Source organism: Microplitis mediator, chromosome 1 (genome assembly GCF_029852145.1).
Source record: "Microplitis mediator isolate UGA2020A chromosome 1, iyMicMedi2.1, whole genome shotgun sequence".
Classification (NCBI taxonomy): Eukaryota; Metazoa; Arthropoda; class Insecta; order Hymenoptera; family Braconidae; genus Microplitis; species Microplitis mediator.
The window spans coordinates 22166134-22188616 of record NC_079969.1 but is presented as its reverse complement, the minus strand read 5'-3'; the positions used below and the strand labels follow the sequence as shown (position 1 = coordinate 22188616).

The 22483-nt window shown below is 30.3% G+C and overlaps 1 protein-coding gene across 1 annotated transcript in view; it reads right to left on the bottom strand.

Moving 5' to 3' along the window:
- Positions 1 to 3755, bottom strand: part of LOC130664147 (protein NDRG3) — a 31047-nt gene extending 27292 nt beyond the window's left edge. The window contains exon 1 of the mRNA XM_057463946.1: positions 3392 to 3755. Within this exon, the coding sequence (XP_057319929.1) occupies positions 3392 to 3657 (266 nt within the window). The 5' untranslated portion in view covers positions 3658 to 3755. The remainder of the gene's footprint in view (positions 1 to 3391) is intronic.
- Between the last annotated feature and the right edge of the window lie 18728 nt (positions 3756 to 22483).

Sequence of the window (22483 nt, the reverse complement as noted above, 5' to 3'; positions counted from 1 at the left end):
ATAATAATAATAATAATAGAGCGTAGTGTAATCGATACTTTTATAACGATTTAAAATTTTACAACCCAACGACACGTATATCGTTGAAACGTAGGTAGTAACAAATTTCGTATTAATAATAAATTTAACGCCGGGTTTCGGACGTTAACGTACCCGCTAGTAGCAGTAACTTATGCTTATATCCTACAAGCAACCTACGGAATACTATTTCACAAAATAACGGTCTATATTATATTGGCATTTGACATTCACTTATGCCAAACGACATTCTCGGCATGTTAAAATTAAAGCCCATCTGAAATTCCGAGAACAATTTAACGGCAAAGCTCGCTGTAATCAGTATAATTATACAAAGACTTACTAGAATATATAGAGAGAACATAAGACAGTGAGTGAGTGAGTGAGTGAAGTAAATCCTTTAGTTGTGTGTACATACATACGAAAATTTCTGTCTTTCTCGGATGTATTCTCACTCTCTCGTATTCTGTCAAAACCGCAGGGCAAATCCTTGTTCCCGCGACTTCTAAAACGTCTGTGTGGTATGTAAATACATCAAAGTTTATGCTACGTAATTCCCTGCCGAGAAATATTGTTACTATTATTTTTGCTCTTATTAACTCAAAAAAGTATTTAACATTTAAATTTTATGGTAATAATTAAACGGTGGAAAAAGAGGAAGGGAAAGTTGAGAACTTTTCATTTTTTATCAAAAATTTTCACAGTTGTAAATTTTTTTCGGGATTAATTCAGTCACATTTTTAGTTCAATCATAATTTTTTTTTCATTTCCGGGCGAAATGGAGTAGCTTCAAAAAATAATAAAAAAGAAATTTTGGAAGATTTTTTCCAGGACATCTTAAATTTCTCAAAACTAATTAATTAAGTAGTAAATTATGAGTTAGGATTATTTTCAAAAAAAAATTTTCAAATTTTTTGCAAGTAACTGGGCAGTCAAATTTTTTTCAACATATTTTTATGTATAATAATTCATAAATATAATTTCCTATTAGAAACTTTTGTATACAAAAATTTATTTTCCAATTAATTATCAATTGAAAATATAAAAGCATTAAAGATTAATATCTACATATGTAAGACGGAATATCTTCCGGCTATCAATTCATCAAAAAGTCAAGCTTATGTATGCAAAGGTTTGTAAGAAAATAAAAAAAGTAATGAAAAGAGCAAAAGAGGACGTTGAGGCGGGACCGCCTTCATGCAGGGGGACAAACTGGGAAAGCCTTTCTTTAAAATTTATGGGGTAGCTGAGGCACAAAGTTAGGGATGAAAGTGGGAGGGGTAAGAGAGAGAAAGGGAGAGCAGACTGTTGGAATATCTCATAGTGCTTTCATCAAAACGCCAATAAATTTAACGAAGCAAGCCAACTGGGTCGCCGAGTAGTATCAAAAGCAGTCTCCTGTCGTCAAGTAGGTGCATCCGTTTTCAAAGAAACTACTGACTGCATCTAATGTAAGTGTATATGTACACATAACAAGTTGTAAACCAGTAGAATAACATGGGACGAGTTTGAAGACTCAGGATACGAGTATAGAATCTTTTTTAAAAGTACTTCTCTGGGTAAACAACTGGGCTGCCGAACCTCAACTTAAGACTCATCCATTGGTGGAAGATAAATTGACGCAAGTACTCTTCGGGATGACCAATTGAGTTTAGATGTTCAGGAGTAGAAAAAAAAAGTAGAAATGTTCGAGGAAAATGGAGTTTAAAAAAAAAATAAGAAAAAAATAAACTGAGAGATGTTGGTCACGGAGCTTACGTACTATGCGCTCAACTTTTCAAACAGCACCTCTTGGTACTCGAGCAGCACTAGGGATACCTTGCGATCGAGTTCCATTCCATCCACGTTAAATATTTACTACTAACGGAATTTTAAATTACACTTGGATGACGCTACGAACCTCTGGCCGACCTTTAGTCGAGAAAAATAGAAAAAAATTTATATTACCTTCAATTTAATTATTTACCAAAGTTTTCAATTTTTTAAATATTTTTAATTTTTAAATTTAATTATAGGATATTTTTTTACTCGTTATTTTTATTTTTACAAAATTAGGGGATGGGGAAAAGACCGTTAATATTTTTATAAAAGGAAAATTCAATTTTTCTAATTGCATAGCAATTTCGCGTAATTTCGAGACTTAATTTTAAATAAAATTTTATTTTTATAAGTATACCATTTAAATTAATTTAAAAGACTTTTGACCATATTTGAATATATGTAAAGAAAAAAGAAGCAGAATAAGTTTCTGGTGTAAAATATGATAGTAGAATATTTAAAAAAAAACTATACAGGGAATTAAAATGAATATTATGGGGCAAACTGGGATACCTAGAATTTATTGACTAAAATCGAGTCAAAAATTTTTATTTAATAATTTAATTGAAGTCTACGCGCAAATAGCGAGTTGACAATAATTTTAATTTTCAATGAAAATTAATTTTTTCATAATTTAAATATAAGGTAAATTTTATTTTCTTTATTTCCGTGTTTTTTTAGATAAATGAGATTTTTTTAAAATTTTTATAATTGTAAAAAAAAATGAGTAATTTTTTTAGGACAGCCCATTTTACCCCCGGTCCAAAAATCTAAATAAAATAATTTATTTATGAAAAAAACCTTTTAAAATAAAGACCAAATATTTCAAATTAATAATTCTGATTCAAGTCACGTACAGGACATGAATTTTTAAATGACTGCTGCCATTTCAAAATCTAATTTTTTAAAAACTCATAGGATCGTTTATAAAAATAGTATGAGCGCAATTACATTAAATATATTTTTGGGTAAAAAGTCACTATCAATTTTTTTCATAAAAAAATAGTCTCTAGGTATTGAACAAATAATAGCATAATGACAGGGACATTAATATCGCCATTAAATAATCTCATGATGATAACAACCGTCTAGTGATAGTAATAGCAATATAAAATAGAATCAAGTACATTAAATGTCGTGCATTCATTAAAATATAACAGTCTCAACGAAAATACATCCGCAATATTCATATAATATACAAGAGATTGCTGTTTTACATGGATCCAGGTCACGAAAAAGTTGTCGTGTTTATTTTGTTGGGTTACCCATTCTCAGGATCACGTAGGTATCTTTCTCAAGACAGACTGAAAGTATGTTCATATAAAAATCAAGAATATAAATTCTTCTTATATATATATATATATATCCACCGATATTTTTATTTTTACCTCATTTACATTTCTCGAAAATTTTACCAGCTGTGCACATATTTTTGTTGCATTAAAAAAATACAATAAACTAAAATCCCCGTGTTACATTTTTGTATCAAAGGTTGACAGTTTTTTTGTTCTTTATATTTTTAAAAATAAATAACTTAAATAAAGTAAAATTTTACCTTGAAATAGGTTGTCGAATAATTACAGACGGTGATATATTTTCGTCCTCGTGATAATTGCAGTTTTGTAATGGAATTTGTTTCCATTTAGTTGTAACTGTTTGATGACAATTAGATGTTGCAGATGCAGCAATTCCGTCCGCAATTGAAATTTGAATTTGCATCGTTTCTGAATTCCAAATTTTAACCCTTAAATTATTGTTGGCTGATGCAGTCGGAAATGATTTAGCAATTGCTCTTGAAGTTTTAGTCGTTAGACGTGACATCGCAGAATAAAATAATATTATTATTATTATTATTATTATTATTAATTATTTTATATGTAAATATAGATATATATTAATATTTCACGAGTATTCACGGCGTTATTTCGCGAGTTGACGAACTACTGAGTACTCTAGTACGTATGTAATACTAAACATCGCAATTAACTCACCGAGTAACATTTGTTACGATCGTATCTATATGGCGCGCCTATAAACCAATTTAATGATTTTATTTTAACGCTTCAATGCTTTTCAATAGACATTTACGCCGTTTCTGATGATACATTACACACATTTTAACTACTTACCATCTACGTACAAACATATTTACACACACACATGCATATATATCTATTTTTTTTTATGCCTTTTTTGTTATCGTACACCGTGTAATATTTTTTTTTCTTTGCTATTTTTTTAGTTTTATTTTTTCACAAATAGATTTTATTTCAACACGTTGTTAAAACTACAGAAAAAAATCCCAAGAGACTGTTGGAGTATTTAAAGTTAAAATGAAAAAAACGCGAAATAAATAATAAAAAAAAAAATGTATATAAAGTATTATCTCATGTCGACTAAGTCAATATTTGATGTTACTGGATTTTATTATATATATTTTACAAACGTGAATGACTGATTAGGCAACAAAAATACAATGTTTATTTTTTCACGAATATTTTTATTATTATTATTATTATCATTATTATTATTATTATTATTATTATTATTATTATTATTATTATTATAACTGCAGAACATTAAAATATAAAGAATTAAATTAAATTAATTTTTTATTTATTTAAGGGCGATCACTAATGTGGAATTTCGAAAAAACTAATTTTTTTTTGTTTGCATATTTCGATAGTCTATATCTTCTAAAATAATATAATAAAATTTGAAGTGCAGATTTCGAATAGTTTTTTTGAGTTACAGCCATCGATCTGAAGAGCAGCCGCTTATCGGTTCTCAAAAATACATTTTTAAAAATTGCTGCAGCTATAACACAAAGACAAATCATCCGATCGATTTGATTCGAATTGCAGCTTCTTTTATACACTGTAAAAAACCACGGGGATAAGTCCAAGCAGTGTAGGTGTTAAAATCAGCGGTGTTAAATTTCAACACTGAAAGCGGTGTGAAAATAACGCCGCTGCCGGTGTAAATATTCTGTACCGGTGTTAAAATCATTCCCCGGTGTTAAAATAACGCCGCCACTGGTGTAAATATTCTAGACCGGTGTTAAAATAACGCCGCCGCTGGTGTAGATATTCTTTAACGGTGTTAAAATATTTAACTTGTTAATAAATTATATTTTTTATTAATTTTCATAAAGAACTGACATTTTTTGTGTTTTGTAATCTTTATAAAGTTAATACTCCGAGCGGGCGCAGTTACCCCGCTTTTACACTGGTATTACTCCGCTTTGACACCGGTTACCCCGCTTTTGCACCGATATTACTCCGCTTTTACACTGCCGAATTACGCCTCCTACACCGGTGTAATTTCATTTTAACACCGCTCTTTTTACAGTGTACATTTTTATATGTACCCTGTAATTCCAGTTTTCTAATCGAATCAAAAATGTAATTTTGGCAGGCCAAAAATCATCAAATTTTCGCGCAAAACTTGAAATTTTTTTTAAAAACTCTATCATTTTGTTAAATTTCAATTCTCTTTCTAGCCCGAGGGTCATGGTACAGAAAATACCTTCTAGTTTAATAAACTTTTTAGTTTTTTTGGTTTCATGCACTGTATAGGTCGGTATCACTGCAGCAATGGGGGAACTTTTTTTGAAACGGGAGATTGTGAATAACTCGCTGAATTTTCAATTTTTTAGTCCAAAAATTTGATCTTGTATTCATGATTATCCACAAATACATCCTTAAAATATCTATACATTCCATGCGGTAGTTTTCTTTAAACAAATTCCAAAAAATCATCTTTTTTCGGGTGATTACACTAGTGGTCCCCCTTAAAGTCGCTTTTTAACAGCTGAAGTCGTTAGCGACTACAAACTATTGGGACTTTGAAGGTTTTTGTAAGTTCGATGGTAGGTCGAATCTCAGAGAACCGATTTTTTGGCTAACACTGGGATTCGAACCCACGTCTGGTCATTTACCAAGTTCGATAGTAAGCCGACTTATCTCTCGGCTATGATAGTTGGCTTTACTTTACTCTATCGACATTTATTAACTCGATTTATTTTCGTTAAAAAATATGAATACGATTTCAAATTAATTATGTATGTTTGAAAAAAGGTAAAAATAGTTTTTGGTACCGGGAATATTGAATTATTAATTTTATAGGAAGGTTGAGCTTACCTAACGAGATTAATGGTTTTTATTTTAGAATTTAAAGCTCTATGGTAATTTAACTGACACAGTAACATTAAATCAATGATAGGGGAGGGTGGGGCAGAGCGGCCCCCCTAAGCCAATTATTATTTTTTGTGGCTTTCGACCATATGATCACTTTACTTTTGTCCTATTTCGAACAAATTTATGGACATTTTGCCAAAATTCTGAAAAAAATTTTTTTTTTTTGTGGGGCAGAGCGGCCCCCCTTCAAAAAGTGATAAAAAAAATTTTTTTTTCGTTTTTTTTTTTTTTTAAATTGTTTTCATCATTAAGAATGTATTTCTTTCTCTTGACAACTATTTTTGGTTTTATATTACTCGAAAAAAATTTTTTAAAGCGTAAAAAATCGTTCACTCTCGATTACCTTAATTACTAATTGTTATTTAATAAAAAAAAAAATCAATTCTATAATTTTACTTTATTTCAAAAATTTATCAACTAAAAAAAAAAATTTAATTTTTATAAATTTTTAGTGACCAAATTTGCCTCTTACATAAAGAAACGGCCGAAAAATATGAAAAAATAATTTTTTCGGAAGTTTCGGCTGGTCCATTTTGCCCCAGGTGTTATGCGTAGAGCTAAAAATGTGGAATTATAATAATTTTTTTTTAATTTGACGATAAAAATATGAAAAAATCACTTTTTCAAAATTTTGGGCTTGTCCATTTTGCCCCAAATGTCATGCGTAGGGGTAAAAATGCGCAAACATATCGGATTTATAGTAATTAGTCGAAAAAAAAAAAATTTTTTTTTTGGTCAAAATTTCAGGGGGGCCGCTCTGCCCCATGGGGGCCGCTCTGCCCCACCCTCCCCTATACTTTTAAAAATAGTTTTTCCATCGACACATTTACTTAACTTCTCGTATGGTAAATTCGTAGAAGATTTTAGTCGGATATTGCATTTGTATAAAATAATAAATATACTTTTTCTGAGGTGAAAAGTTCACTTTATTTCTTGATTTTGATACATATTCATTTTTAATTTTATCCTGGAAAATGATCTCTGAGATAAATAAAAGTGCATTTAAAAGCTTGAGATGTCAACTTTGACAACTCGAATAATTGAATAATACGAAAATTTTTATTAAATTATTTTTTAAAAATAAATTTAAGATCAATTTCAAGCCAGTTTGGTCAAACATGACAAATTTATCTACTTTTTTATTTACATCCAAAATATTGAATCGTAAAAAAAAATTCGATTTTGTAGTCAACTTTTATACTTTAATAGAAGAAGCTGTCCAGTGTTCAAAAATTTTTTTTCCAGTCTAAAATTCTAAGATTTTTATTTGAATGTAGTATTTTAAACTCAGGTAATTTTTCTCGAATATGAAAAATGATTTTATTTTTGATTATAATTTTAATTTTATTTTTGAGCTGAAAATTTTTTGAAGCTTTTAATTTCTAGTGAGCGTACATTTAAAAAAAATTTGTTGATTTGAATAATTCAAGTGGAAAGTGTTAAAATAAAAAAAAATTCATTTTGAAATCTAGAAACAAAGGAAATAATTTTTTTTTTTAATTAAATGGAAGTACAAAGGTATGAATAAAAATAAAAAAAGATATGAATGCAAAAATTAATAGCGGTGGATTCATGATACTTTGTCGTTAGATACATATATATCTAGATATTATGTGCATATGTATATTTGAAGGAGGTGTATACCCTCCTCAAGAGCTTTTACGAGTTATGCCATTCTACGGGTTAACGTCGCCCGGGTGGTGCAGTGGCGAAGGGGATTGAGGCTCAGGCACGAACATGTCTGAAATTCATGAGCTTTCGTGTGAGAGAGACTGTGTACTAGTAAGATCGAAGAGAGCTCTAAAGTTTTGGAGACGAGAGCCAGATAAAGGGGTGCCAGAAACCAGAAGAAAAAGACTGAGAGATTGAGAGCCCAGCAAGTTAGAAAGAGATACTTTAAATTCTGGGATGAGATATTTTCGTAGAAAGGAAACTTGTATATTGGATGTAGCCGCAAGTAGTAGATGTACGTATGTAGTCGGGCAATTTCTTCTTTGTACCATATACTGAAAAGAACAAAGAAACAAAGTGAGACATGTGAGAACAAAAAGTACTACCTACAGCTACGGTAAATTATAATGTAACCCAAAAATAAAAATTTTTTTCTCATATATATATATACCTATGCATAATATAAAATATTCAAATTTCACACGTACCATCTTTCACGATAAAAGAAAATTTTTTATTGTCGATAAAAAAATTCTTTTTTTCGCTTATATTTACTCTGACGGTTTTACTTTGAACATTTTTTTGCTTTTCTTATTCATTGAAACATAAAAAAACTATCAATTTTAAAAAAAATTTTTTTTTATCGAAAATCTATAATTGAGTAATTAAATTTTTTTTACTAAAAAAATATTTTGAATGCGTTATCTAAATTTTCAAAAACTAAAATAATTGCAGAATAAATTTCGAACCACAGAGAAAGCACTTGGTAAAAAAAAAAAAGATTTGAAAAAAATGAACTTTGACAGCAATTTAAAATTAAAAATTCTTGAACTAAAAAATTTTTAACTTCCTGCTAAGAAAATTGAAAATTTAAAAAAAAAGGAAAGTTATTTTTTTTGTTTATATTTGCTTTGACAGTCTTATTTTGAATATTTTTTTGCCTTTCTAACTTATTGAAACATAAAAAAAAACTCGATTTAAAAAAAAAAAAATTTTTTTTTATCAAAAATCTATAATTGAGAAATAATTAAATTTTTCTTTACTAAAAAAATTTTGGGAATGCATTATCTAAATTTTCAAAAACTAAAATAATTGCAGAATAAATTTTGAACCACAGAAAAGGCACTTGGTAAAAAAAAAAAATTTGACAGCAATTTAAAAATTCTTGAACTAAATAACATTAAAAATTTGAATAGACTCATGAATAAACTAACCCGCTCGGTATACTTTATATTCATAATTGAACATATAAATGTTAACGAGTATAAGTAAATAAAATAAATGAAGTAATAAACGTCACGAAGTAATAAGTAATACGACACCATAGCTAAGGAGGTGGTAACTTTGATGGTACTGAGGATCAGTGATACAATGTCCCAAGCCAGCTGGGACATGCATGTTACTCACCTCTTCATTGTCTCTTTCACCTTTACTCAATGCACACACTCTGTTGGCATGCTATCAACCACTTGCGTCCTACACCAGTTTCCCCATACCCGGAGCCGTCTCTGCTCTTCTGCCATCTCCCTATCCTCTACCTCTACCCTCTACTCGGTTCCGTGCCTGAGTATCACTATTAATTAGAGGCAAGGACGAAGTTCGGCTGTCTCTGTCTACCAACGGATCCGCAAGACTGCTAATTACGGGCAAGTTATACCAGGAGTGAAGCGAGCTAGAGCTAGAGCCGGAGCCAAAGCTAGACAACCTACCTGCTGCTTTGCTACAACCACACTCCACTATACCCTTACCCAGCTCTTACTTGCAATTATTAAGGCATTACAATCCACCAGACAGCTGCCGTTCGGCTGCTCCTCATCCTCTATATAGTTATACTACACAGTTCTACTCTACCCTCAGATATCCATGTCGTCTTCACTCCTCTATCTACCAGCTCTTGACGTGGTGACACATTGTCACTTACTCATATGTATCACTTGCCAAGTACTCATTGCATGACTAAGATCTTCAGTCTAGTGTTTTATCTTAAACACGTCTGTTTAAAACTATCATTTTATTGACTTCATCTTATTTTTCAAGTTTTTTTATTTAAAAAGAAACCTAACGAATGTTAGTATTTTATATTAATTTCCACTTGTGAAATACGAAGCAATCAGAGAGCAAACCAACTGACCAATTAGGACAGAGAATACGTAGGAATGAACAATACAAGGAAGTTCAGAACCTTTAGAGCTAAAGTTTAGAAGCAACTAATATATATACGTATGTATATATATATGAATCAGTTGAATTGGATGAAAGGTATATAGAATTATTAAACACATACACACACAAATATTGATGTCTGACCATAGATTTATTCAGCATGTGATTCTAGCTTTAATGATCCACTTCAGTTATAGAAATCACGAGCTCTACGTCTGAACTTCAACAGTTAAAAGCATAATTGATGTTTAGTTATAATTAATATTTAAAACCTATTTCATATCTCAGTGTAAAACAAGTGGTGATAAAATGATCTAACACGGGTGTAGTTTGACTCGCCCGAGTCAAAAAACAAATTCGAATTTAAGTCTCAAAGTTCTCGATGAGGTTTTTGAGGATCAATTTAAAATTTTAAGATCGACAACAGTATAGAAAGTTATCCTAGTTTAGTCCTCAAAGTAGTAGTTACGTCCAATTTTACCACTTTGAGGGCTAAACTGGAATAACATAATCTGGATTAGAGCCTCAAATTAATCAAAACATACAGGATTAATTTTATCCACATTTTAACCTCTAAAGCCTCATTCGAGGTACTTTCTCCCCTCCCTTTTTTATCGGAAATTTTTCAAAGTCCGAAGGATAACTTTTCATTCGTTGAGGATTTTGAGGTCTTACTTATCATTTCAAATCGAAAAATTATTCGCATTTAGACCTCATAGTTATCATTGAAGATTTTGAGTACTAAAGTAGAATTATTTTCTGGACGGCAAATAAAACATCAAAGGAATTGAGGCTTTTGAGGACTAAAGTAGAATTTGTGTTTTGACTCGGGTCTGGTCGGAATATCAGGGTGGGGATGTAAGTGTTCTAAGATCTACAAAACAGAGAAAAAAAATCTGAAAACCACTTGACCCTGCGGGCCAACCCCAAAACTTCCCGCTATTTCCGAGCTCAGGGAACTTGGAAATATTATTACTTGTAAATTTTTGAGTTCTTCGAGCTCAAAAATTTGTTAGGCCGGTAGACCCTACCTTCACTGAAATATTGTAATTTTTGTCCGACGATATCTTTGGAACGAAGGAACTGATTCGAACGTTCATATGGTGGCAATCGAAAGGGCTCAATAAGACTTAAAACTGATGACATTTTGAGGTGAATCGGGCAAGTGGTTTATCAGTTATACGCAAAAAACCAAAAAACAAAAAAAATTTTTAATTTTAATTCTTTGTATAACTTGTAAACTACATAACTGGTCTAACCCAAAATCTAATCAATTCTAAGTTTTGGTGAGCTCGTTCGATTGCCACCAAGAACGTTCAAATCAGTTGATTCGTTCCAAAGATATCGTCGGACAAAAAACTGTTTACACAGACACATACACACGGACGTCCACCCGGGAATAGTCAGAATAGCTTCCTAGGACCTCAAAACGTCGACATCTGATGGAAATTCGATTTTCGAAAATCGGACCGAAACCAATAACTTCCCTTTTTTTGAAAATTCGCAATTTTCTTAGCGGGAAGTTAAAAATAATAATAAATTAATCATTGATAATTTAATTTTTTGGTCTCACTGACTTAGTTTGCAAAGTGACTTGAATCATAAAAATCGACTTTCCGTATTTTATACAATAATATTAATATGTATACCGTGCAAAATTGGGAGTGAATGCGGAGTGATTACGGATTTTATTTCATTCCGAATTCACTCCGTTACTTGCTCCTAGAGTTTTAAAAAGAAGTCACTCTGCATACGGAGTAAATAAGGAGTTTGTTTTTTCAGCAGAATGATTTGGATTTTATTTAAATCCGCATTCACTCCGGCTCGGAGTGTTGATATTAAAATAAACTCCTTTTAGAGTGAATTTCACTTTGAATTTGAATTTCAATATTAAATTAAATTTCCCTTCGGAGTGAAGTTCACTCCGAGGGGATTAAAAATGTAGACAGTCATCTGCTCTACATTCACTCAAGATTCACTCCACCAATTTTTTTCGGTGTAATTGTGGACAAATATATCCTTCGTATTTCTCCATAAATTAGCAAATCTGCTGTATCGTGAATTTTCGAAACAACAAATTTTTTTTTGTATTTGAAATACAATTTGACTTCTGATACTTCAAAAATTAAACCACTTTTTTCGACACCGTTTTCGGGGTAAAATTTAGCACCGGGATAGCGTGAATTCAAACAGTTTTTTTTTAAAGTACAGTTTCAAACTAACATCAGAAACATCGAATTGAAATAAAATTTATCATTAAATTAATTGCAAACCAAATTAATATATTATTAGTTTATTTAAAACATCACTAATATATAAACGGATTACTACTCGCTCTCGTTTTAAAATTATCAATCATAATATTTTTGTATCTATATAAATAAAATTTCAACGGCAATTATTTTACCAATAAATTATCTGAAAAGCTGTGCTTGTGAATAAATTATAATTATTATCAAACATTAAATTTTTATTTAATGCCGTAGTTTAATTTTATCATTAAATAAATGGATTAATAAATAGAAGAAAAAAAAAATTTTTCATAATTATCCGAAAAGTCTAAACGACCTCGTTCACTAGTTTCTTTAATTAGAAAAAAAGGCCATTCGGCAGCCAAAATGGAAGGTAGATTTTCCAATTAATCTATATAAAAAGTTTCATACTCACATATCTTGTGATACATGTTAGTGTATACTCATGATATGAAATTAGGCTCGTTTTCTAAGGGTGAGGGTAAAAAAGGACAAGGACTATTTTCGATAAAGAACTTCAGATAGTTTATTTGACAAAACATTATATAGGTAATGTACCAAACTAACCTTCACGTAAACGAAGTATAGAAAATTTAATTAGTATGAGATCATGATTGTAATCGCTATTACGATGGTAAGACCAGTTATAGGACGTACAGGTACGATTGAAACATCATAAATAATAAAAGAAATACTTTTAAAGTATAAAGTAGCTTTGAAATTTACAGGTTATTTTGTTCACAATAAAATACAACTGACAAAATTGTATTATAATGGGAAATGCATAAGTTATGTGGAATGAAAACCATATTTTCAACATTTTTTTATTCCATTGAAATTTTCATGGCTATCACATTATTGAAAGAAATGGCCGAAACATGAAGTTAAAGGTCATAAATTAAAGCTTATTAGACAAGCTTCCAGATACATTTTACGGAAATTGTCTATCAGTTTTAGTTTTAAAAATATATAAACTTGAAAGTGGATAAAACTGATTTTTTCGAAAAATCGTGGAAATTTCAAACAGAGCCATAACTTCTAAACTAATCAACCGATTTTGCCCATCTTCGAACTTAACCGTGATAATCGCCCATAGAATAAGTGTAGAAAATTTCATTAAGATCGGATAAGAATTGTAGACGCAATCGTGTCCTCAAAACTGCGTTATATCCCATATATATATACATACATTTATAAATTTTTTAATGAATGGTAATTTCGAACCCTACTCAACTAATTATGATAGGTCGTGACAAAATTCCTTGAAAAATCGACCATGAAGACAAATACAACAGTTAGATTTTATAAAAATCTACCTAAAAATTATAGCTATACGAAGAAATAAATAAATAAGAGGAAAAAAAGTCTAATTGGATTTGATTTTTATTAACTCAGCAAATAAGGAAGTTTGATGTTTCATTGAACTCGTTCAAACGAATAATTCACCTCCGTGAAATGAGAATTTATCCGGCAGTTAACAAATGCCAAGCTTTACCTTTTGCATCCGTACTCTGCTATTCTCTCATTTTACCACGACGTGCTTTTTCACCTGCACCAATAGCATGTATGTATAAAAGTATATAGTATAGCTTACTATATATATTTTTCCCTCTCATATAATCCTAGAAAATGCGTTCACTCGTCGTTCGATCCACAAAATACGAGCAACGGTATTATTGTTGTTTTGCAAACGAAAGTCGAGTTTGGCTTTATTCCAATGGTAGTCATCGACCACATGAACAAATCCCTCTCTAGCAACCAACTACTGTACTGTAGTATACAGAACTTTGCTCTAAAACTACCTGATAGCTGTTAAAGTTACAGAGGAACCATCAAAAAAATATATTCGGACCAAAAAAAATTTAACTTTGCATGCATTCAATTACCCATCTATTAAAACACCTCGATTTTATTATGGCCATAGTCATAAACTAGTAGTTGATTAACTTCTGATAATAAACAAAATTCCAATGTAAATATTTCTCACAAATTCTTCCCCATACATTAAATACTCACCGAAAAGCTTTGAATATTTCATATAATATTTTATTAATAAATGATTCTGATGGTATTTAATAAAATGTGATAAAAAATAAAAATATTTATCAAACATGAAACTAAATACAGAAAAGTATAAATGATGAATATAAATATAGATATAAAATTTGAATCAGTTTTAATCGTAAAATGGAGTGAAATTTATTTATATTTCTCTTTGATGTTGCTTTTTATCTCGAAAAATTTATTCATCATTTGTATGATAGAAATGTTAAATAAATAAATAAATTAATATTGATTTCAAATCTCAAATGAATAAAAATATTCATTTTTATACTGCGATTTTTTACTATGTATTAAATTCTTATAGACACTTTTTATTATTGCTATTGATTTAAAACGCGGGATAAAAATAAAAGAATGAGTTTAGGATTGGGATGGGCAGAATGGAAACGCGGAGAAAGAATGTACTATTTTAATCCACCATACTGTAAATTTTTTATTTGACTTGTATTTTTGAAGGAATTAAGTCTCGTATTTATTTTCAAAATATTCCTGTCAGTGTAGGGGAGGGAGGGGCAAAAGGGGGTACTTAAGGAAAAACCAAGTTTTCGAGGACTCGAATACGCTAATCTTTTTTTTTTTAATGATATTCAAAGTAAATAGAAAAAATTTTCAGTTACCGTTGAAAAAAAAAATTTTTCATTTCAGCGGGCAAAGTGGGGTACCCCCTAAAAAAGGTAAAACAAAAAATTTCTGGATTTTAAACGAATTTAAACGGGGGTACCCCGTTTTGCCTACCCTCCCCCTTCCCCCCTCCCCTATACCCTGTCGGCTCATGTTTTGATTCAAGTAAATTTTCTCAGTTAATTTTTGCATTGTCACAGGCCCATGAGTCACGATTTTCTATAGAATTTTTAGAGAGCGATTTTGACCAAAACTATGGCGTCCGTTGGATGTCTTTAGGCCTCGGAGGTATCAACAAGTCTTTTGGAACAACGTTGGCTTTTTGAAGTGTTAAGAAATTTTGTTCTCCTCAGCATAGATCCGTGAGTCTCGATTTTAGAAGTTTTTAGACGGTGATTTTGACCAAATCAATGGAGTCCGTTGAATGTCTATCCCGACTAAAAATCATCCCGAGGTATCGTCGGGACCTTATGAAGATAATGTAAGGCATGCCGTAAAAGGGCATTAGCCGATGAAATCTCTCAGGTCCTTGTCAGGAAACTCTAAGGCACGCCTCAACAAGGTATTCCTAAAAAAATCCATAATAGGCTTTCATCAGGAAAAAATAAGGCATTCCCGACATTATCCATAAGAGATGAGGTTAATGTAAGGTATACTTTAATAAGGCATTTTCAAGGAAATCGGGGTAGGGGCCTTATGAGAGAGACGCAAGGCACACGGAAAAAACTTTTTGTAACCAGAAGATATGAGAACTTACGGTAACAAACGTCTGTCTTAATATATGGATAGCGATGTTTTTGTAACTCTAACGAATTGTTTGTCACATCTAGCAATGGTTTGTAACTGCGAAAAAACTGTTGTGTTACAGTAAAAAAATTGATTTGTTAAAATAATGAAGTGAATTTATAACACTGACAAAATTTTTGTACTCATAAGCTAAAATTACCTAAGGTAACAAAATAGCACTTGTCCCCATTGTCGACGGCAACAGCTCTTTTAACAGAAAATCTATCGCTTTCCATACTTGCTAATATAATATTTCTGGTGCAGGGGGTTGTAATAAACTCACCTGAGCAATTATCACCCTATAACTTCCTTTTACTATTTTATTTCTTACGATTATGTGGCCGGAATCAGCATTTTTGCCCATCTTCGAAGGTAACAGATCTCCTGCTTAGACTCCGAGGTTTTCCTTACTTGCTAATGTAATATTTCTAGTGCAGGGGGTTGTAATAAACTCACCTGAGCAAACTCACGATAGCGTAAGCTATCGAGCTCGAAAATAGCGTGAAATTTTTGGGCTGGCCCGCAGGATTAACTGTTTTCCAGATTCATTCAAGTTCCAAAAACGATCAACTCAAAGTTCAGTATTGTCTCAAATTTCGAAGTTCACTTCTCTGAAAATTTTAGGAATGAAAATTTTTCACACGGGTACATATATACCGGATGTATTAATGTAACAAGTGTAAAATAAAAAATGTAAAATGCAGAAACGTACAGAATAAATCGTTTTTTAACGTGACAGCGCGAGTTGATGGAAAGATACGAGGGTAAAGAGGCCTCTGAAGTTTTTAAATTCCTCTCACGTACATGTTCGTGGTAAATTCGATGGAGTAGTCGTTCTCAATTTATTTATACACATATATCTATATATTAGTATGTATATATGTACATGTATCTACATAGATGTAGTAGATACATATTTACAGTAGATACAAGAGGGATTGATGAGAAAGAGAGTAAAGACTTTTTTTAGAACGACCCTTTTTTTCACCTTTAAATCTTCGACATTTTTCCCAGCTTGACATACAAAATATGAGACATAAATATATTTTTGTATCTGAGTGTATGGGTGTTATAAAGTCATAAAATCCGTTACACTTGCACTTGCATTCGCACTTGCACAAGGACGTGAACGTGGACATGGACATGGACATGGACATGTAGTTTAACGTTTGTTGTATAACATATAAAGTATACTACTTCATCACTTGTATAATAGTTGCTGTCATTTTTATAGACTTTGTTGTAAATATAATGTGTGCTCTGTGTGCTGCATACTGTGTGTGTCAAGGTAGGGGCATGAATACGCACAAATGCCGAGATTAAAGAGTAATAAAGCTAGAGTACTTGGGACGAATCCTGTGCAATGTATATATGAATAGCTGTTTGATTGGACTCAGCTACGCTTATTTGTTTGTGAGATGAGATGAGATGAATCCTTTGCTCTGGTGTCTAAAAAAAAAAATGAGTTGTCTTACTGTGTGACTTTGCTGTGCTCTTTCCTCATGACACTCAACTTTATTAAGTTAATTTAATTTTAAACTTCAGAAAATCTTTACTCTAGTAGAGTTTAGTTATTTTTTTATTAAGTTTTTTTTTAACTCGGAAAATTTATTATCGAGTCACGTATACTTACTTTGTTTTTATCCTTTAGTTGTTAATTAGAGAAGGTAAAAGAGAACTCGTATAGTTTTTTTACAATTAAAGTTATCGACTGATTTATTTTACAACAGTTACATAGAAGAAAGGGACTGACTATAGGCGACCAAGTTTTTAATGAAAAATTTCAAAATTCTTAATCATTTCAGAAATTTTTTTTTAAGGGCATTCTCAGTCAGTGCCCCCACTTTTTTAAAATTTTCAATGATTTTCAACTGTCATAAGCGTGTCAACATTTTATCAATTAATTTTGTTTAACTCCGAATTGATAACAACTGTAATTAATTTTTAACTTCCCGCTAAGAAAATTGGAAATTTTCAAAAATTCGGGAAGTTATTGGTTTCACTCAGATTTTCGAAAACCGAATTTCTATCAGATCTTGACGTTTTGAGGTCCTAGGAAGCTATTCTGACTAATTTCACGATGATGTCCGAGTGTATGTATGTGTGTATGTACGTACGTACATATGTAAATATCTGTAACTTTTGAACGGATGAACCGATTTTTATCGTTAAGATGTCATTCGATGCGGTTTGTTAATATCTAAAAGCCGTGAAAAATTGAGCTCGATTGGTCGAGTGCGTTCAGAGATATTTCAAAAATAAAATTTTTTCAAAAATGTTTTTCTTAGATAACTTTCAATGTGCTCGATGGATCTATTCCAAAATCTAATCAGCTCTAAACATTAATAAGCCGCGTCGAATGCCACCTCAACCATCAAAATCGGTTCATTCGTTAAAGAGAAACTGTTGTCGAAAGAATTGAAAAAAAATTTTATTTTTAGTATTTTTGAAATCTCTCAAAAACGACAAGATAAATAAATTTCAAAATCTGATCAGCTTTAGAACTCAATAAGACGCATCGATTGCCACCTCAACCGTCTCAATCGGTCAATTCGATTGAGAGATATTGTTAGAGAAAAAATGGTTTTTTTCGAAAACACCGGCTTACAAAAGTATTTTCGAGCTCGAAAAGCTCGAAAATGTACTCAGAACGATTTTTTCGAGCTCCTTGAGCTCGAAAACAGCGGGAAGTTTTAGGGCTGGCCCGCAGGGTCAACTGATAGACCGATTTTTTTTAAATTAATTAATAAAATTTTGATACACTTATAACCAAAGTCATTGAATTTTTGAAAAGTGGGGGTGGGGGGATATTGTCTGAAAATGGTCTTAATGTTAAATTAAAATTTTTGTTTAAACAATATTTTGAAAAGTAATTTGTTTAAATTACTTTGTTATTAATGAATATACTTGTAATTTGAATACGGGGCAAAAGGACACGCCATTTTAGAGAAAATAACCAGGCGCGACTTTAAACAAGTAACAATTTTTTAATTATAATAAATTTGAATAAAAAAATATTGAAAAGCAAGAGATTAATAATATTGGTATTAAATAATATTTAAACCTGGAAAAAAAAAATTAAGTAAATAATGAAAATACTGAAAATATTTTTGATACAGTCCCTCGAATTTGTAAATTAAAAATTTTTTTTTTACTTTCACGTGAGTTTTTTTTTACATTCTTACGGGTTTGAATTTACGTGTTGAATGAATTTACCTTGCGGAATTTTTTTCTATATTTACTTTATTTATTTTTTTAAAATCCAAATAAATATTTATTTGTTTTTAATCATTGTAAGTAACTGCAATCGTTTGTTTATATACAATTAAAATTTATGGAAACTTTTTTTTTCGTATGTACATTTATAAATTTATTTACTTAACGCCGACCGGCTTTCTAGTACAAGATCATAAAAATATAATAAATAACATAATTAAAAAATAAAAAAAATTGTAACTAACAAAAATATCCATTACTGAGGTAGAAGAATTTGAAGACGTTGAGAAAAAACTCAATTACAGTTTCATATAACGAGTAAATACTATCGTAAAATAAATTATTTCATTTATTTTGCATATAAAAAAAACATTATACTCTCTTGACCCGATTCGTTAGCTTTTGATCATATTTCCAAAATAATCTGCATCCAGTTTCGTTTCAGGATGTCAGCATGATTTTATGATCAAAGGAACTCTGTGTGCTTTAGAGTATATCTATATATATTTATGTGTTTGTGTCTGTATTGATATAAATAAATTACAAAGTCAAAGCTTTGACAATTCAAATTAATATATAATCAATCATATTTATATATATTTTAAATAATAGTCATTAGTTGTAAAGTCATTAATAAAAATTCCATTAGTTGTCATAAATATTAAATAAATAAAGAGATGAGCTGGGAAAAATCGAGCAGGTCGGGCTGGAAAATACCAAAATATTTTCGAATAAAAATTTTTTTTGTAAATTATTGAAAATTATACTTTTGCATACGTTGCATTTTGTCGCAAAATTTAGAAAACAAAATTTTTTTTCATTTTTTTGACGACTCCATTTTGAAAAAAAAAAAAAAATTTTTGCGGCAAAAATTTATTTTTTTTTCTTAAAAACTAAAGAATTTTATCAATTAAAAAAAACTGCTTTTATTCACGGAAAAAAGAGCAGTTGAAAAATTACAGTTTGTACAGTAAAGACAGGCCTTCGGGGTAAAAATCTTCAAACATTAAAGCTTAAACTGTAATTTTAGAAATTTGTTGTAGTAATAAAATTAATACAATTTTAAGCAGCAAATTTAACAGTTTAAAATGTAATTTTAGTTAAATAAATCTATAAAGCATTATTTGCTTTTTATTTTGAATTCTTGCTTTATTCAAAAATTAATAGTTGATACACGGAAAGAAATTTTCGTTAAAAATTACCGTTAAATTCACTGTAATCGTGGGACATAATGCGGCGCTTTTATTTATTACCATTTTCAAATTAAAAATTTTCGAAAAAATTTATTTATTTTGAGGTTAGACTTCATAAAATTTACCGAAAACCGAATAAAATTTACAGTAGACTACGGTAAAATTTGTTGAAAAAAAGTTAAAAATATCTCACTTACCGACAAATGATTAGGTCGTGCCATTTGTCCCACAATTACCGTGAATTTAACGGTAATGTTTAAAGAAAATTTCTTTCCGTGTAGGTGAAACTGTAAAATATTAAGATTTATTGGTTATATATTTTTTACTTTTTGAAATAATACCTCTTATTTATTAATAACATAAAAATTACACTGTGAGTTATCAATTGTCGAAAATGATGAATGATCTGAGAAAAATCACAGCTCACACTGTAATTTTTAAATTCTATATCTTAAGAAAAACACTTCTATACAGAATAGTAATATTAACGATCAAAAAAGTAATCTTAACTAATTTTAGAATAAAATTTAAAATTATAAAATCTGTTTACTATTGAGAGCTGGACAATATCGAGTTTGAAACTGTAATATTTGTTATGCCTGGGATAGAAAAGTAATTTTTACAGTTTCAAAGTCGCACCGCTTTACTACTATACGAAACGTAATAAATACAGATATGAGTTTAATTTTTCAACTGCTCTTTTTTCCGTATTTTTTACCCTGCCCTCTAATATATTTTAATATATCAGAATTATTTAAATGATGAATCAACATATCAATTAAATATATCACCTCATTCATACAAAAAAGCAAATATAGTAAATTAACTAAATGTTTATTTGTATAATGGGTCATTCCAATATCACATTGTCACCGAGTATCGATTTTGAGTCAATGAATTGAGTCGTGTCATCATAAAATAATGAAAGGCCATTGGCTTTGCATATTTCCTTAAAATATTTATTTTTGTTCCAGTAAAATCAAAATGCTAACGTAAAACGACATAATCTAATTATAGATTTATCGAATTGTCAATAATCCTATTTTGAGAATATCTAATTTTGCAATGCAATGGCGAGCATTAGCACCTAAACGTTACGTTTAAACCTAGATTATGAATACATTCTACTGTGACTAAGCCTTTAATAATAGCAAATAATAATAATAATAATAAAATATACATTATTATAATAATAATAATACCATTAGTATATTACAAGATAAAATATTTGTTGGAATATTGATAATATCATAACGTATCAATAAATAATGACAAATTTCAGTATTATAATTTTAATATTTTCTATTTAAACAATAAATTTGAAATAATATATATTGAGTTACATAGGACATTAATTGAAATAATTTACGTTTATTATATTGGAAAATGATGTACCCCTATTCAATATTATATTCATATATAATTGTCGAAAATAATGAATCTGTCAGTTGCCAGCGGGCTATGGTTAATGTACGACAATCGTTTATTATTATCATTTTCATATTCACTTATTATTCCCATACCTATATATATAACAGCAATTAATTAATTATTTTTTAAATTATATCCTAGTTCCTGACTTTAGTTTAATTTATAAATCGTTTTATTGGCAGGTCTACTTTTTCAAATTCAATTCCTTATTTATTATATTTTTGGAAAAACTTTATTCTGTAAAAGTATTGTCTCAAAATAAAATAAATTGAATTCAATAGTTTTTGTGATAGCTGATAAATTAAGGGGTTTTTTGATACGTTTATTTGATCAAATTATCAGATTCAGAAGTCAAATTATTTTTTTGTTATTTAATTGGACGTTACACTGTAAAAAATCCGGAGTGAATTCGGAGTGAAATTAAATCCGAATTCACTCCGCCACTCGGAGTTCCGGAGTTTTGAAAAAAATCACTCCGCATGCAGAGTGAATTGGGAGTTTTTTTTTAGAGGAGTGATCTCGGAGTGACGCGGATTTTATTTCACTCCCAATTCACTCCGGTCCGGAGTTTTAATACTTAAATAAATTTATATTAATTTATATGAAACTGCTAAACAATATGTGTGTGTTTGGGTGTGTGCAGGTGTTTGTGTGCGTGTGTGCAAATGTGTGCATGTGTGAAAATTTGTGCGTGTGTGCAAATGTGTATGTGTGTGCAAATGTGTGCATGTGTGAAAATTTGTGTGTGTGTGCAAATTTGTGCGGGTGTGTGCATGTGTGCAAATGTGTGCGTGTGTGTACAAATATGTGCGTGTGTGTGTTCGATTGTGTGATTGTGTGCAAATGTGTGCGTGCATGTGTGTGCGAGTGCCCGTGTGTGCCTAAATATGTATGTGTGTATGTGTGTGCATATCAGGTGATCAATAATGTAATACGCGAATTTTTACTTCGATTTTATTGAGTGGAGTTATATTTTGTTAATAATATTTTCAAAACTCCGCTCCGGAGTGAATTTCACTCCGGAGGGATTAAATTAATAAAAAAATTATCT